At 41.9% G+C, this 17,351-nt stretch overlaps 2 protein-coding genes across 5 annotated transcripts in view; one reads left to right on the forward strand and one right to left on the reverse strand.

The window, feature by feature from the left end:
- The first annotated feature begins 8,262 nt into the window (after positions 1-8,262).
- LOC130527120 (uncharacterized) lies at positions 8,263-11,668 on the forward strand. Of its 3 annotated transcripts, XM_057035281.1 has the most exons (10): positions 8,263-8,474; positions 8,824-9,093; positions 9,338-9,628; positions 10,079-10,177; positions 10,265-10,318; positions 10,789-10,827; positions 10,918-10,950; positions 11,021-11,068; positions 11,357-11,456; positions 11,537-11,668. In XM_057035281.1, exons 1-9 carry the CDS (start codon positions 8,387-8,389, stop codon positions 11,437-11,439), a joined length of 1,005 nt encoding a protein of 334 aa, XP_056891261.1. In that variant the 5' UTR covers positions 8,263-8,386; the 3' UTR covers positions 11,440-11,456; positions 11,537-11,668. The 3 variants fall into 3 exon arrangements, with proteins under 3 accessions (XP_056891261.1, XP_056891262.1, XP_056891263.1); XM_057035282.1 differs by lacking the exon at positions 10,789-10,827; XM_057035283.1 differs by lacking the exons at positions 10,789-10,827; positions 10,918-10,950.
- Positions 11,495-17,351, reverse strand: part of fam114a1 (family with sequence similarity 114 member A1) — a 7,307-nt gene continuing 1,450 nt past the window's right edge. The window contains exons 3-14 of one of the 2 annotated variants that reach the window (XM_057035280.1): positions 16,955-17,036; positions 16,620-16,855; positions 16,149-16,283; positions 15,895-16,047; positions 15,666-15,834; positions 14,917-14,999; positions 14,343-14,537; positions 14,121-14,260; positions 13,952-14,024; positions 13,738-13,791; positions 12,379-12,527; positions 11,495-11,798 (exon numbers count right to left, since the gene is read on the reverse strand). In XM_057035280.1, the coding sequence (XP_056891260.1) occupies positions 12,411-12,527; positions 13,738-13,791; positions 13,952-14,024; positions 14,121-14,260; positions 14,343-14,537; positions 14,917-14,999; positions 15,666-15,834; positions 15,895-16,047; positions 16,149-16,283; positions 16,620-16,855; positions 16,955-17,036 (1,437 nt within the window). In that variant the 3' untranslated portion in view covers positions 11,495-11,798; positions 12,379-12,410. Of the gene's footprint in view, positions 12,528-13,737; positions 13,792-13,951; positions 14,025-14,120; positions 14,261-14,342; positions 14,538-14,916; positions 15,000-15,665; positions 15,835-15,894; positions 16,048-16,148; positions 16,284-16,619; positions 16,856-16,954; positions 17,037-17,351 lie in introns of both variants that reach the window. The other variant, XM_057035278.1, reaches the window with a different exon arrangement.

Genomic DNA, 17,351 nt, shown 5'->3' on the forward strand with positions numbered 1-17,351 from the left:
AGAACACGGAAATTAGCATAGCTAGCTAAATACTGCAAAAGAGGTCAAATTGAAAGGATTCCAGAGCAGCGTGGCATCCTTCACCGGACCAGCACAAAAAAATAAAATCAAAGCCGCATCTCTATACCATAACTGTTAGAGGAGGTGAATGCCCCAATAACATCCAGAACTCCCTGGATGAAGAAAACCCTTGCAAGAACTTTACATCTTCATGTGGCTCTATCCTTGACTTTATAACCTTTGCTTTCCTCTCCTCACCCACCTCTTCACTTCCCTCTCTTTTCTCCATCTGCAGTGCACCAGACAGGAATGATCAGAGGAAGAAAGTCCAGTTGGAGTCATTTCATCTGAGTGCTGTCTGCACTCAAGACACAGGCAGCACTCCTGCCAGCCGGAGGTTTACCGGTACTCATCTTCTGCACTCACCCAAGATTGACAGAGCAAATGAAGCAGAACACTGGGTCTGTGCTCCAGATAGTCACACCGCAGGACAGGAGCCACGCTTTAGGAGTCCGCACAAACAAAAATCAATGAGTCGACTGGCCGAGGTCAGTCTGTAATTTACACAGAGAGGGATGTGATCTCATAAACTGGTTCCACACGCTACAAAACCATGTTTGCCATAAATAAAAGAATGAAAGGAGCAGATAAATATGATGGATGGGACTTTATCACCTGCATTTGCTAGAAACACACAGCTTTTCTGTCTCTAACAGATCAATACTGCAATATCAATACAAGCCAATCTGCAAAGAGGCACCAACAGAAGAACTAAGGCAAAAAAGGAAGAAAATAGCAGCATATCATGAATGCAAAAGGATTTTTTTAAAACTGTGGTGTTATATCATTCTATTAATAACATACGATGTTTGTGGTGTGCACTGAGCCATAAAACTCACCATCTTCATTTCTAAGAAAATTGTCAAACAGAAACATGTTTTTGAGGGTATTTCACTTCCCATCCTCCAAAACCCAAAAAAATACACTATTTTCACCACAGATTAATTTCTTTATATACTGTAATGTGGACTTTTCTGTTCATTGAACAGTTGCAGCTATTCTGCCTTCACTAAAGTGTTTGGATTAACCGTTCAATAACACTACAGTAGATAGTCTCCTGGGTTGTATCCCTGTTCTATACACATCTGTGTAGTTTATACTACTTATGCCTTCAATGCTGTCCTGCTTGAACAAGCAAGCTGTCCTGCTTGAACAAAGAGAGATAACAGAATGAGACACATTTTGGGGGTTCATAATCTTGCTCAAGGGTGTCCTAGCACCTCCCCAGTGACCAACACACTTTCCGATTTTTGGTCTGCAGCTGGGCCTTGAGCCCAGAACCCTCTGCTTCTCAGGTCATTCCCCCACAGACTGAGCCATCACCGCCCCCGATTTAAATTTAAGACGTTTTTGGGACTCCTGTGGTTTTCCAGGCACTGCTTTAAAAATTATAATTTGCCAGAGAATAATCTTTCTCCTCTTTCCCTTGGGAAGATCAGGATGGGAGCTGGACAGAGTTAGGACTGATGGAATATTCAGCTCACGTCTCCTCCACTTGGATCTAATCATCCGTCAGTTGGCAGGAGTCTGGTTGAAACACTTTTTATCGGTCCACATTTTTATGCCTGCCTGTAATCGGAAATTTAAAAAAATCCCCAAATTTAACAATCTATATTATATATACCTTAGTATGTACATTAAGGACTTAATTACACTCAAACATGCAGAACACAAATAAAGAACCATTGAAAGCTATCACAGCCATCTGGGAGGATGTGTCATAAAAGATTTTATAAGGTAAGAAAGTCAAGGATCTGGTCTGATCCATCTGTGATAATCAATCCAAGCTCCACTGGTCACTTATCAAAAACACTCTCTCTTTTTTCCCTCCCATTTTTTCTACCTTACATTGTGAAACATTCTTTCCTATCCTCAGCTCCACATTCAAAGTCCTTCCCCACATCAATCTGCTACTCCCCATCCAAACCCATTAAACCGAGGGTGTGTTCTGAACTGATGGATCTGTGGCTGTGATTCTCTGATACACACACACACACACACACACACACACACACACACACACACACACACACACACACACACACACACACACACACAACACACACAAGCACACACACAAACAAAAACATACACAAGCACACACAGACAACTAGCTAGCCTCTTGTTTCATTGCTTTCGGCTTTATCCCTCCTTGAGATTCTTGGGGGTCTGTATGTGTTCTTGTACTTGCCACATGCTGAATACAGAAATGCTCATCCTAACAGCAAAATGAGGAAGTTTTTAGTTAGTGAGGACATTCTGGCCGGTCCTCACAACTTGAAACCTGGTTTCAGGGTCAGGGTTAGAGAGATAGTTGGGATAGTTAGGGTTAAGAGAAAATGCTGGGTCATCCATGACTACAAAGGTCATCACAAAGATTGTCCACTGCTTACAGTTTGCTGAGGGATTCTATTTTCTTGTAGCAATTCTGTAATTTTCTTATTAGGGATGCTTCACAGTAACAAAACACATTATCTGATAATCATCTCCATTGACATTTTCCTTGGGGGGGGGTTGTGTCAGGTCAGAGTGGACTCATGTAGAATTGTGTGTGGAGAAAACAGATGGTTGTGATCTCCATGCTGTTCTCAGTGATCACACAGATCCAAGCTGTGTGTGTCAGTGCATCTTGATCTATGTGCTGTCATGAAAAGGACTGTATTCACCCCAGATCCATCAGAGGGAAATAATGAGAGAGATGACAGAAGCCCTGAATCAGGAAGGTTTTGGATATTGTTACTCCTCCTCACGCACACCTTGAATTGTTTATCAGAGCTGTCTGTTGTCAGACAGAATACATGCTGGAACGTTCATGAGAGGATTCAAATGCACATCATGCCGCAGGAGCAGTTCCTCAGCTGTGATGATTAATGGAGCATAGCCACTACATTAGCACTTCCTTTTCTGTCATATTCCCATTTTGATCATTTTTTAGTTATACTGTCCATTTAATAAAGTCTGTCTCCTCCCTCCCGCCACTTGACTCCTCTTATGCTGCTCCCTCTCATGGGTTTCATCCACTACCGTAAATACAGGAATTGCCTGATTGATAAAATATATAGATTTTAAATGAAAATTTCAATCTAAATGAATTAAAAGCAAAACAAACTGAACAAAAAGGAAAAAGAAAAGAGAAAGGAAAACAGCAGCAACATGGGAGGAAACAATCAAACAGCTTATAATTGCATCAATAGATACAGTATGTGCACCTCATTTTGCTTCTTCTGTATTCAGACAAACTTTTACTTCCATGTTTTATTAAACACACACTGACTGGAAAATACCACCCTGTGTTAGTATGAATGTGTGTGTGTGTGTGTGTGTGTGTGTGTGTGTGTGTGTGTGTGTGTGTGTGTGTGTGTGTGTGTGTGTGTGTGTGTGTGTGTGTGTGTGTGTGTTGTGTGTGTGTGTGTGTGTGTGTGTGTGTGTGTGTGTGTGTTTCTTTCTGCAATAGTTTGAACTTCATACTAAATCTTTGGTATCATGATTGTCCTCAACTGGTAAAAAAAATGGCTGATGCATAGCATTCATGCACTACAGGAGATAATACACACCATGAATTATTGATGGAAATCAAAACAACTTTTCTTTTTGCAGCATCCCACATCCTCACTTCTCTTTCTCTCTGCCCTCAATTTAACAGCTCTCTACAATGGCAAATGGCCATTGGGTTCCCCTGTAGGCTTAATGGTGTGTGTGTGTGTGTGTGTGCGTATGTGTGTGTGGTTGTGTGAATGATGGATTCAAGGTTGGTGCAGTTGGCTGCCTGTTGTGTATCTCATCAGTTCTGTTTTTCTGTCCTATTTCCTCATTTTTCCACCTCGGTCTGTTTTTTCCATTTGGCTTTCCTCCCCTACTGCTTCTCTCCCTCTCTTCCTAAGTGAGCTGATCGTTGAGGGAGGAGAGTGGGGAGAGAGAGAGGAAAGAGCATTTACAGCCAAATGCAGAGCGAGCCTAAATAATTTACTGTGACCTGCAGCCACAAACCAATTATTCACATAGAGAGAGAGAGAGAGAGAGAGACAGAGAGAGACTGACTGTCCCTTGATGCGGTGGTGAATTATTTGAGGTTTAACACTAAATTTAAAATCCCTAAAAATAACATGAACAATGGTATAACTAAGGAAAGCAGAATATTTAAGTCAAAAATGGAAATTATGAATTTTAAACAGCAGAAATTAATGGTACTCTATTCAAAAATGGATTGTGATGGGATCAGACCTCAAAACCTTGATTTTTAAAAAAATATGTTGTCAACAATAACATGATTGCTTTGTGTTACCCCGTTCTAAGAAGTCATTTCATTCTGATGCAGACAGTTAAAGGAAGTCAAGAATTCTGATTACAAATTCATTCAGGATGACGAGCAATTGGACCAGACTCCTTTTTGACATCACGTAAATTCTGCCCCAGATTTGTTCTGATTGGATGATGACCTCCATAGTCCAGGGACACCTCGGTCCTGTCCTGTTTTTACTCTGGAGTATATGTGGAGATGAATGCTTGGCCAGTCTGCTTTGTTTTCACATGCATTCCTGTTCCTTCACACAGCGAGTGACAACACTAGAGGAGATGCTCATTTTGTTCTGAATGCATATGCAGGGCTAAGAAACATGTAATTCTTTTACACTTTACAAACTGGAAGGGGAGATGGAGAAAGGCATTCTTTATATCTTATATACTGTAGCGCCTATTGTTCATTTGATTGAATCTATAAGCCTTTTTTTCCTCTCGGGACAGTTGAATGAGCTGTGACCATACAGTGACTGCAACTAATGACACACTTCAGTATGTTCCTGTTCAAAATACCCATTTAGGGCATTAATACAAAGACTCTTAGGCAACTGCTGAAAGGCCATTTGGACCTGTATTTATAGGAAGAACCTCACATTTGATGGAAACCAGCCACATTGATTTTTTCTTGTCTAAAAAAAAAAGAAGCTTTTACTGACATCTTCTGAGCAGGAAAGGTTACAGCAGAGATAAAGCAAGGTGACAGAAGGTGAAATGGGCCCGGAAGTATAGAAGTGATGACCATGTCGACCATGAGCAGCCTGCAAAATCAAATCACTTCAGACCACTTTAACGGGCTTTGAAGTGTTTCCACTCCCAAAACACACGCATGCACATGTGTGCACACACACTTTTATCATTGGGAGGACTTTGGTAAACACAATGCATCCCCCAGCTCTTTACCAAAAATCAACCCTCAAGCAGATCTTTAAAGTTGTGAGGACCAGCAAAAATGTCCTCAGTTTGCTAGTAGAATTAATATTTTGGCACTCAATATGTAGCAACTACATGAACACACACATACACACACTTTGATGATGTTATCGGAAGCAGCGTCGCATTGATCTGATGAAGACAGTAGCTAACATGAGTTTGATTCCCCACCTCTTGGCAAGCAGAAGGAGGATTTAATGTTGCGTATCAGCAGTGTGGAGCAGTGGAAATAGACAGAAGAGTCGGAGCTCTGAAACGGCCGAGATCCTCCATCATGTTTAAAGATGGGCTCATTAATGATAATGTCTTTGTGAAACACCGTAGTTCCTCCATGAGACGTCGTAAAGCTTGGTGCCGCCTTCATCTCTGGAGACAGATGACTCTTTAGTGCTGACACAGTGTTAAATCACCGTTTTCTCTCCCTCCTCCCACCAATGCCCTGTTTGTAACGGAAAAACATGCAATCTTTCCCCTTTTTCCTCTTTACTTTTTCTTAACTGCTCATATTTTTTAAATTTAAGATCATTAACCTGCATATTTTGATTTCCCACAAGGACAAAAACTGGTTTTGCATCTTTGCCTCATTTAACTTGACTTATAATAATCAAATTTTAACTACCGTAATTTCCGGACTATAAACCGCTACTTTTTTTCTACACTTTAAACACTGCGGCTTATTCTACGGTGCGGCTTATTTATGTTTTTTTTCGTGGCGCACTATCACAACTATTGTGAATCAGTCATTTTTACTAACCCTCATCAACATGGAAAATACTAGAAGAAAAGCATATGATGCGGCTTTTAAGTTAAAAGCGATCACTCTGGCGATTGAAGAAGGAAATCGAGCTGGTGCACGTAATCTTGGCATACATTACGTAATTATGTCTCTCATTATCAGGATGGTGACTTTATATATACTGTATTTTAATCGTTCTTATTTTGCCACACGCTCCATATTTTAAGTCTGTGCACAGGAGGTGAGACTTAACCTGAGAACAGATGGGACCATCTGTTCATAAATTCATAAATCTGGAGAGTTGAGGAGTAAAAGCACAACAGTTCTATTCTTGTCTTAATGTATACATATTACTAGCTACCAGAGAAACACGCAGCACATCTCAGGATACACTTGATCTTCTCCACATTTGTCACTCTTTTATCTCTAGAAATTCTATTATCTGTGACAAACAGGTCAGTTTAAAGTATTTCTGATAAAAACACCGTGAAATCAATAAAGATCGTAAGACAAGCAAAGAGTCCATTTTACATCTTGTTGTCTCATTACTGTGATAATCAAGAATCATTGACATATTTAGAGTCCCATTAATAAATCATTTTTAAACACACACTCACATCCTTATTCTAAGGACTTTAATAGACACAATATACTCCCCTAACCTGGACCTGAACCCAAAACCAGTTCTAGCAACCTTAAAGTCTTAACACTCAACAGGCAATACAGTAGAAGTTTTGAGGACCAAAAGTTAGTATCCAGATGTTAATGAAAAACTGAAGAGAAGGATTTACATGTTTCATAAAATATTTTTTGAACTAAAGATTTACTCAGCAAAAGCTCTGTACCAGGTGATCGAGGACGTGGACCTGAACTCATCAGGTGAGAGGAGGCCACAATCAGACAGGTGAGCACCAGCAGGGTCATTAGTGAGCAGGAAACAAGGAGAGGAAACAGACACACAGACAGAGGGACAGCCACCTCTGCAGGGAGTTTCCACAACATGTTGCACACACTCTTAGTCAATGATTAAATACTTGCATCACTCAAGAAAACACACACATTAAATATTGCTGCTGAATGCTGCAACTAGCTCTGGGATAAAGTGGTAGATGATGAAGGGAATGGAATTGTCAAAAGGTATTTGTGTTTTCAAAAACGTTGCTGTGTAGTGCTGAGATTTGGATAGAAGTGTGGGGAAACCACCTCTAAATATGAGTAAGATAGACTTTATGAGACAAAGAATCTTCCAGCTGCTCAAAACAAACACAGATTAATTCCCAATGATGAAAACTCCATGTTGGCCTTCTGTCACTAATGTTGATTTAGTCTCTCTGAGAACATCAGTTTGTAAAAGCTTTAAGAACAGATCTGGAGATCAAGTTTAAACAAGCCGGCAAGGACACGATGAGAAGGATCAAAAGTTCATGTAACGCCTGGAAGACAATCCACCAAAGCCTCTCTTCAGTTTCAGCTCTCACACCTAACTCCATAATCTCATCATGTCTGTAAAATCTGCCTTATTGCATTTAAATTAGCAGATTACAGAGAGAAGAGGATGATGGTGATCTGGAAAGGACATACGTGCACACTCTAAATATTTAGCTTCAGTCACCACGACAGCCGCAAGATTACTGATTTAAGGAGTAAAGGACACTCTCTCTCTCTTTCTCTCTATTTATTTGTGTGTGTGTGTGTGTGTGTGTGTGTTTTAATATTAGAGTATAGTTTCCTTCTTTTTCTCAGATTAAACAATCAAAGATCATGTCAAACTGGACACATGTCTTTAAAACGTCCTCTGTCTCTCATGAGAACTCATCCTGAGGACCTCTGGTGTTCGAGGCTCTACTGACTTGAACTAGTTACTAATGGTGACCATGACAGTCATGGTAATGGGTCATAACAAGTGTGTAGAACATAAGCAGCGAGAGCAAATGTGAATGATCTGTGAGAGGTTTCTCTTTTTATCCTCACAACAATGAAGCCATATTCTCCATAGTCTGTGTCCATCATTTAACTGTTTATGTCCATCATGTCTTTTCCCCTTAGAGGCATATTCAGCATCTGTCTCATATCACACAAATGCTTCTACTTACATTCTGCTCACGGACCTTCTGTCGTTTCTGCCACCCTCCATTCCTCACTTGTTATTGGTAACAGGAAGTGTGATAGGAAGTGAACATGCGCTATGCTGTGCATGTGGCCCAATGGTGTTGTCACCCGTCTCAAGATATGTAACCACAATAGCACATGTTTTTGAAAGCCTCGAGCAGGAGCCTCTTTCACGATTGACGGCCCAGGAACAGGAAGTGCTCAAGTGCTCAAGAAGAAGCGTGTTCTGTCTGTCTCGGATCTGCTGCTGTGACCATGACAAGATCGACACTAATTAAACTCTTACTCCTCATGATCTTGGCCTTCATCATCTGCCTCCCAGAATTCTTCACACTGTACCGAGGTTGGTTATCCATATGTACGTCTGCGTGCGTGTGTGTGTGTGTGTGTGTGTGTGTGTTTGTCTGTGTGTGTGTGAAAACAACCCTTTCAGAAAGATACAAACTGTTTTATCCTCGTTTTCTTCCTCAGGTGCGCTCTGACTCGATGTCTCCTTCCGCCAAATATAGATGAATGGAACTCTCACAGACAGCAGCTTTTAAACTCATCTGTTTCGGAGACACTTTCTAGCGCTTCTGCTCATGTTCAGACCTTCTGCTTCTGCTGTTTTCATCTTTCCTGTCACTCAGCTGAACTGGTGGCAAGCACCTGCAGTTCTTGATCTTCTGCTCTGTTTATTTTCCTTCTTTCAGCACTGAAGGTTAAACTCACCTGTTTGCCCTATCGTCCCTGCGGAGGAGGAAACGAGGTTGCCGGAAGTGGGGACCCCCAGGATTCTAATAGGAGAACGGAAACATGCGACCCTTCACAGACTCAGGAACGTGAGAAATGGGAACAACTTTGCACCAAGATGGATCCCGAGAGGGCGTCCAGCGCTGGCACCACAGACCAGGAACACAGCTGGTTCAGGTGTGAAACCAACATGGACCTGACGGAGCTCCACACAAACAGCTCACCCTCAGGTACTTCACCTGTGCAAGCTTCAGACCGTAAACTAAAAAAATCCCTTTGACAGAATTTATTGAGGCTTCTATGTAAACTTGGTCCATTCACACAATTTAAAAGAAGTCTCACATGAAAATCCATGTTTTTGGAGGAAACCAGAGTATCTGGAGAGAATCCAGATTAAGAGAATTAATTCTTTGTTTAATTCTTCCTGCATATTTAGTTTAACATGTTGTTCAACATGTATGTGTCTGTCTGCAGCTTTACAGCTGGAGGTGTCCATGGAGCTTCAGTTCAAGGATGTAGAGTCCTTGAATCTCACTCTCTGGGGCCTCAGGAACCACGACTCCTTACACCTGCACCCCCCTAAGGAGGAGGATGAAGACAAGGGCTGGAATGTGGAGGAAGGTGGAGAAGTGAAGGCTTTTTATTGCTGCTGTCCTGCGCCAGTGTCTTCTGAGTCCACCACACAAAGCCACTGTCTTCTTTGGCTGCCCAATCAGACGGCGTTGAGAGGGGCCGCGCACCATCAACTTCCTCTGGCAGACAAAGGTCAGTGTTGGGATAAAAAGTCAGAGGAAGTCAGAGATCAGTTCCCATCTGACACAGCTTTGATTCAGTGGTAGTGTCTCTCTCAGCAGAATCACTCTGCAACACTTTTCCATCTGTTGTTTCTCACTTGTTCTCACTACAAACTGTGTGAAACTGTTTCCATTCTGCTGAAGTTATGGTCCATTTCTAAGGCTGCTCTACTCCAGGCACCCTCACTCTATCACAATTTCCAACATGCCACCCTTTTCAAAGATTCCTTCCTCCTTTCCTTCCCCCAGACTTTTCCATTCCCATTTTTTTTCGGCCCCATATCACATCAGATGCATCCTGACTCTCATAAAGCTATAAGTATACATTTCTGCTGCGGCAGAATCCTTCATGGTTAGTCATTCTTTTGTGATTTAGAGGAAAAAGTGGATCACCATCAGTCTCTTTGTCTCCATCCTGTAGAAGAGTGGTGCTCTGCTGTCAGAGTGCTCTGGCTGGTTCTGCTGTGCGTGGTGCTGCTGGTTATATTCACCACTATAATTCGACAAATTTGCGTGTGCAGTAAGAGTTCTCCTCCATCTCTCTGTCTGTCTGTCCATCTGTCTGGGATTGTCACAGTTCACACCAGTATGTTTCCTATGTTGTCAGAAAAGCCAAAGATTTGTCCTGTGGGTGAAAACATCACTGGCACACACCTGAACGGTAAAATTATACTTGCTCCCTATTCTTATGGTGTGTGTGTGTGTGTGTGTGTGTGTGTGTGTGTGTGTGTGTGTGTGTGTTTTCTTGTACATGTTCCTGATAGAGTAACAAAATAAATGTTCTACTAGCAAGTAAAGGCTTTTTTTGGGGGGGAGGGCAATGTGATTGGTCTTCACAAATTCAAAGGACTGTTTGGGGGTATGACATGATTTTTAAGAGTAAAATTAGGTTTAGGTTAAGGTTTAGGTTAGGGTTGGGGGTAGTTGTGATGTTAAGGTCAGGATATGGTGCTGGGGGAATATATTATATAAGAAAGAGTCCTCACAAAGTTGGAAGTACAAATGTGTGTGTGTTTACAGAGCTACTAATTTCACACCCCTTGATCTACTAAGAGGTGATATTAAATGTTGTATTAAACACTGAATTTTAAATGTTTATTTTAATTAAGGTGATGTTTTATTGTCCAATAGGGACATCTCACCATGTTAACAGGACACTGGATTGGTCAGGTGAGTCCATAAATGTGTGCAGGTAGTTTGGAGGGATGTGATTTGATGCATTTGTTTCAGCTCTTTGTTCTGTTGTGTTTTTATCTGTAGAACTGTCACCAATTCATGAAGTACCCAGTCAAGGTCAGTCTGACAAACTCATGCTAATAATCCGGCTTTAAATTCTTTGTGTCACATGATTAATGTGTTTCAGATGAAACAGAAACTCTGCTGGACGGAAACAATGAACAAAGTTTTACAGGTAAAAATATCAAAAAGGAAGTTAAGGTTAATCATCAAGTTAAGTTAATCATTAAGAATTAATGTAAAGGTAAGAAATCCAAAACATTCTGCTCGAGCATACAAATTGAGTACAGAGATATGTTTGTACACCACAAAGCTTGAATAATGAATGGAATAATTTTTTCCACTTATTACAAATCTGAAAAAGCAACTGATCAAATTGTTTCAATTGTCTTCTTAATTTATTCTGGTTTCTTGATAGATAAAGTTGAACTACATCAATAATTGCATGTGTTTGACTCTTTAGCAAATCTGCACCATCGCTGCCATCACACCTTCCCCCTCGATGGCAGAAAGACAGACAGATGTGAAAGACAGATGTTCCACTGAAGAGACGTGATTGACTGGTTTGTTTGGGGACACCAATAGCAGACATGCACACACATAAGATGGTTAAAAGAGATTTATTTTAATATTTAATCACCAGGAATCTTCAGGAGGATTACAGGAGCTTCAGACACAAGTTACCTCCAACACACATTGAAGAAAATCGCATTGTAACACATTCAAAGGTAAAACTGTATCTGATAAATATGTAAATAAAGTAGTTAGGACAAGACGTGAAGACTCACTGTTTTACTTTTATGTTGGAGGGTTTGTCAGTTTAACAACCAAACACGTCCCAGCAGGTAAAAGTACGGTAGATGTGGATCGGTGGCTTCACAGCCCAAAGGAACAAACTGGGAGTGCTGACCAGAGGAAATAGAAATGTCAATAATTAATGTGTTCGTCCAGGACCAGTAGTGAGATTATACGCTGAGACAGAAAGGCAGATGTGACCAAATGCAGCAAGTTTCATCAGCAACTGTAGAAAAAACAGTCTCCTTTTGGACTGACTCACTCTCTCATCCTGCTGCCAGCATCATCGCTAACCTGCTGGCTATGTTATATTGGTCAAATACTGACACCAAGACTCCTTCAAAGTGTTGAATTTCCAATTAGCAGCAACAGCAGAGATAAATTCCACAAAAGATCAGCTTTTTGTATTTAAATAAAAGGTGGCCTTTCCAAAAAAAAACATTAAAAAAGTATTATTGTGACAAACATTATAGCTCTTTGTGTAAAAATATGAAGAGCTGCACGCAGTGCAAAGAAAGTTTAACATTAATACATGATATCAACACGATCAATAGTTTGCTATTGCTTTTTTTGGTTCTCTTTGAGATTTGCTGCAGCATCAACTGGAGGAGACACACCATCATATAGTTACTGACATATTTGGTAGATAATCAGAATTAGCACTTCTTTTTACTATACAACAATACATACATTAAGACATGTAGTGAGCAAGCGTGTGCGTGTTATTGTTGCAAGTGAGTTGCTGGTTCTGTGCTCCTCTGATTCTGGATGTGTGAAAACTGCAGGATGGGCAGCACCAGCTGAAATGCGTTCTGGATGTAGTTGGTGCTGTTTGATCCCTGCAGAGCCATGAAAAATGATCATCATTACCACCTCTATCACCATCTTTATCATTAGCATCATCATCACCATTACCCCATCATCATCACATCATTAGCATCATCATCACCTCCTACATCATCATCATCACCATTACCCCATCATCATCACATCAATATCTTCATAATCATCATAATCATCATCATCACCACCATCAACATTAAATGGAGAAATGAATTCCTTTAAAAACTTAAAAAGATGTCAACATATCCTACAGTCTAAAATATTGATTTTAGCCCTTTAAGACTGGATAAGAGCATTTTGGTTTTATCATCCAGAGCAGGATGCAGAGCTTTGGGCACCTCTAAGCACCACTCCTGGACAATCTCTCTGCTAAATGTGAACGCTCATGGAATAATCTCCTAAAGCCCTGATCACACCTAACTTTTATTTTACATTTTACCAAATACCAAAAAGGGGGAAAAAACCTTAACTGTTTAAGCAGCCAGTCAAGAGTTTCAGTTTTGTTTAAGGGATTTTGTTTGAGCTCATTGTTTGTTTATAGGAGCCACCCTCTTGTACTGATAAATCTGTGCTGCTTTCAGAATTCATTCTTCTCTATCAAAGTCTCCTAAATCCTTCACTGTTGACCAGATATCCTTCTTACAAACATCTGAAGTTTGTGGTGAGGAGGTCAGAGAGGTTTTCTTCATCTCCAGAGGCTGTCAACAGTCTTTTGATCTCAGACCAGAGTTCTGTCTAGATTTCTGTGCAAAGCCACAAACAGCTCTCTATGTTTCTTGGTTTTCCAGACCTCAGCTTGACTTTCACTGTTCCTGTTAATGGCCATTTCTACATTTATTCCCAAATGAGGATGTGAGCACCTGAAAACTCTTTGCTGGCCTCTTCTATCTTTCTCTTGCTTCATGGACATTGATCATTTTCATTTTCTACAACAGCGCAGATGAACTCATGGCTGCTGATTGTTTATTTATAAAGCATTGAACTTTGTGTCAGCTGACTTTTCTAATGACTGGAAACAGGCTACAACCCTAACAGGCTAATTAAGGTCTGATTATTAGATCAGGGGTGGCCAAAGTTTTACATGCTACTGTATATAATACCAGTGAACAAGTCACATCATAACTTACACTAATAAATGTAATATTTTATGCTTCAACATCTGCTTCTGTTACCTGATAAGTATCAAAATGAATCAGTGCAGCTCACCTCAAGCAGCACACTGTCCACTAGTGGATTCACCTCCTCTGCTTTCCTCTGGCCCTGAATTAAAAACCACGCTCATGAAAATGTACCGGTACATAAAATTTGACTGCCCCCCTGCACACACACACACACACACACACACACACACACACACACACAACACACACACACACACACACACACACACACACACACACACACACACACACACACTTACCCCAACAAGCAAGAGAGCGTCACAGAACTTCTTGGCCAAACATTCCACCTCTGCACACATGGCACATGTCAATCTGGAACATATATGTACAGCATTACGGTAATCTCTCTCTCTCTCTCTGACGCACACACACATACACACACACAAAAACACACGCACGCACACACACCTGGAAAGAATGTCTGCCTGGTCTCTGGCTGGTTTCTCCAGGTCTTGTCCATGGAGGATCAGTTCTGCCACCTTGTGGAGCTGCTCGATGCTGCGAGCAGTCACTTCAGCCAGGCTGCCGACTGATGACAAATAGACACCCTGGAGAGAGACGGACAGACAGACAGACACAAACACTCTCAACTGTTGTTTTTGCAGCCAGTTAGCGATGAGCTCAACACACCTCTACAGATCTGCCATCTGCGTCCTTTCTGTCTCCACCTTCCAGGATCTCGGTTTTTACCCCCTGTGGCTCTCCGTCTTCCCTTTTCTCCTCATTTCCACAAGGTGAGGCTTCTCCTTCTGTGTCCCTGTCAACTGTCTCCCCAGGAGGCACCTGTTCCACCTCCCTCACCCAATCATGGGCCTTCACCCGAGCCTGCAGAAGCATCATTAGGACCCATCAGCTATGGACTGTGAGGGTTCACCACCACCATGGATATTAATGAGATGCATGAGCACGATGATATACTGATAAAGGTGGTAAGACACAAACGGTGATGTCATCTTTCTGCCTGCAGCAAAAGACCTGATGCATGTTTGAACCAATCATTGATTTCATAAGAAAATCAAAAGTCTAAAAGTACAGATTTTAGACAGTTTCCTTAAATCCATATTCAGCACGATAAACAAGAATGAGCAAAAGAAGATTGTTTGGTAATACCCCAAACAATCCAGCATTGGATTGTTCCTGCTCCTCCATTGGAACAACAGCTGTGAAAGCATGAAAGATAATATGACAATATTCTGGGACTCACCTTGTTAAGTTTGTCTGGTGTTGCAGCAACATGAAGGTCAAACAGCAGCTCAGTCAGAATGCTCACAAACTCCTCACCATCGGCTGGCAGATGCAAGAGTGCACACACACAGTTTATACCTCAAATTATACCCGAGTGTGAACAGGAAATTACAGCATCAATTACAGTTGCAGGGTTCTGATGTGAACGTGGCCCCTAAGCACCACCAGTGGCTCAGTCTGTGTTTAGGTCCCTGCAGGTAAAGCAAACCTGCTGCTTCAGCCACTGTCACCTGTAACGCTGGGATGTCCAACTGATTTCATCTGTAAAGTCTCAAAGCAACTGGTGAGAATAGAACTGTGTTTTTTTATAAGAACAGACAAGCAGCAGATCATGAAAATCCAGTGATTTAGCAACAATAACAAGCAGCTGGAGACTAAATCTGGACCAGCTGACAGGAAGATCTCCTTCTCTTCTCTCAGCTATGATGCCTTTTCATTGAGGAGCAATATAATATAACTATAATATAATAATTAGAATAAAATATAACTGTGGGGATATGTTACCTTTGTCCTGACTGATTTATTCACAGCTTCAGTGTGTCACATATGTGTCCAAAGTCTCCTCTTCTACTGGAAATGCCTCTTTAACTAATGAAATGGAATATGCATTACATCTGAAAATGAATCTAAAATCAAGACCATCTGATCCTGGATCAGTGCTCAGGGGCCACCTACATCTCCAGCAGCTCTGGTGGGGCAGTCACTGACCTTTATCCTTTTCTTGTCCTCCTCCTCCTTCTTCTTCTATTCCATCTTCAGCATCTCCCATCTTCTCTTCCTCCTGCTCTTGCTTGATGAAGATGTTCTTGATAAATATCAGCTCCTTCTTCATCTCCTCCAGCTCCTCGTCCACCAGTGAGGACAAGTACGCTTGGACCTGGCGGGAAAAACAAACTCTCACCAACTCTGCTCCGTATGGATCCCACAGGAGCCTCACCTTCACTTCACTCTCATTGGACAGGATCTCCAGAGCCTCCAGGTGGGACAAACCCTGGTAGTCATCAAACAGAATCCCGTAGTGAGCCGTGGGGGCGCTGATGGGCTGGTTTCCCAAACGGGCTCGCTCTTTCTCTTTGGCTTCCTTCAACATCTAAAACCATTACAAATAAAGCAGGAGTTAACGTGTTCACCTTTATAGAGTCGCTACAGTGTGTGTGCATACAGCACGCGCGGGTGTATATGTTTGCTTGCCTGACTCAGTGATGCCGTCTTCTGCATCAGAGTTTTGGTCTTTTTGAAACCTGGGTCACTCTCAGCAAGAACTGTCATGGTCTTCTTTCCAATGAACTCCAGAGCATCCAGACCTCCGCTGATGACAGACTTACCCTTTAAGACAGACAGACAGGCAGGCAGACAGACAGGCAGGCAGGTAGATGAAAAAGGAGCCAAACAGTAAACAAATGGATGGAGCACAGAAATCACAATTTTTTCATTCATGATTTACAAATGATGGATGGATGGATGGATGGATGGATGGATGGATGGATGGATGGATGGATGGATGGATGATAGATAGATAGATAGATAGATAGATAGATAGATAGATAGATAGATAGATAGATAGATAGATAGATAGATAGATAGATAGATAAAAAGTTCCAGTTCAAATCATGCTGTATCCTAATCATGTGCGTGTGTGTGCGTGTGTGTGTGTGTTCATACCGTGTTCTGTACAGCATGTGTGAGTGTAGAGAAAACCCCTCTGCCAGGGGCTGCAGCCCTCAGCGAGGACTCCTCACATGCTGAGACATCCGGGTCTCCATTTTCACCTCCTCCTTCTCTCCTCCGCTCTGCTCCCTCCTGCTCTTCCTCCTCCTCCAGTGCCTCCTCACCCACCGATGTCCTGTGGAGACGCAGGGCTTCTCCTGCCTTCGTCTTCACCGAGGTCAGGCTCTGTCCTGCACACAGGCACATGTGTGACAGTGAACGCTCAGTGAGGAGACACAAGGAGCGTTCAAAGACACGAGGCTGCTGAACCATCAGGAAGGGAAACGTACCCATGGTGGAGGTGGCGCTGCTCAGGAGAGACTTTCCCCACGAACTCCAACCTGCCCAACCTTTATCGTGCTGTGGAGGGATCTATACACATACCACCCCCCACCCACACACACACACACACACACACACACACACACACACACCACACACACACACACACACACACACACACATCAGATGACAGCAGGTCTCCAAAAGAGGTGGGTTGTTGGAGTTGCTACAAACATCAATCTTGGACTACCGGACTTTCAGAGGAGGGTCTAACAGAAACAGTTCAGCTGCTTTATGACCTGATAAGTCAACTCATATCAATGCATGTTGGAATAGGCTTTCAACAGCTTCCCAACAGGACCCTGTCCTTCTTTTATGTAAGATTTAAAATGATACCATGCCTAA

This window comes from Takifugu flavidus, chromosome 6 (assembly GCF_003711565.1).
Source record: "Takifugu flavidus isolate HTHZ2018 chromosome 6, ASM371156v2, whole genome shotgun sequence".
Taxonomy (NCBI): domain Eukaryota; kingdom Metazoa; phylum Chordata; class Actinopteri; order Tetraodontiformes; family Tetraodontidae; genus Takifugu; species Takifugu flavidus.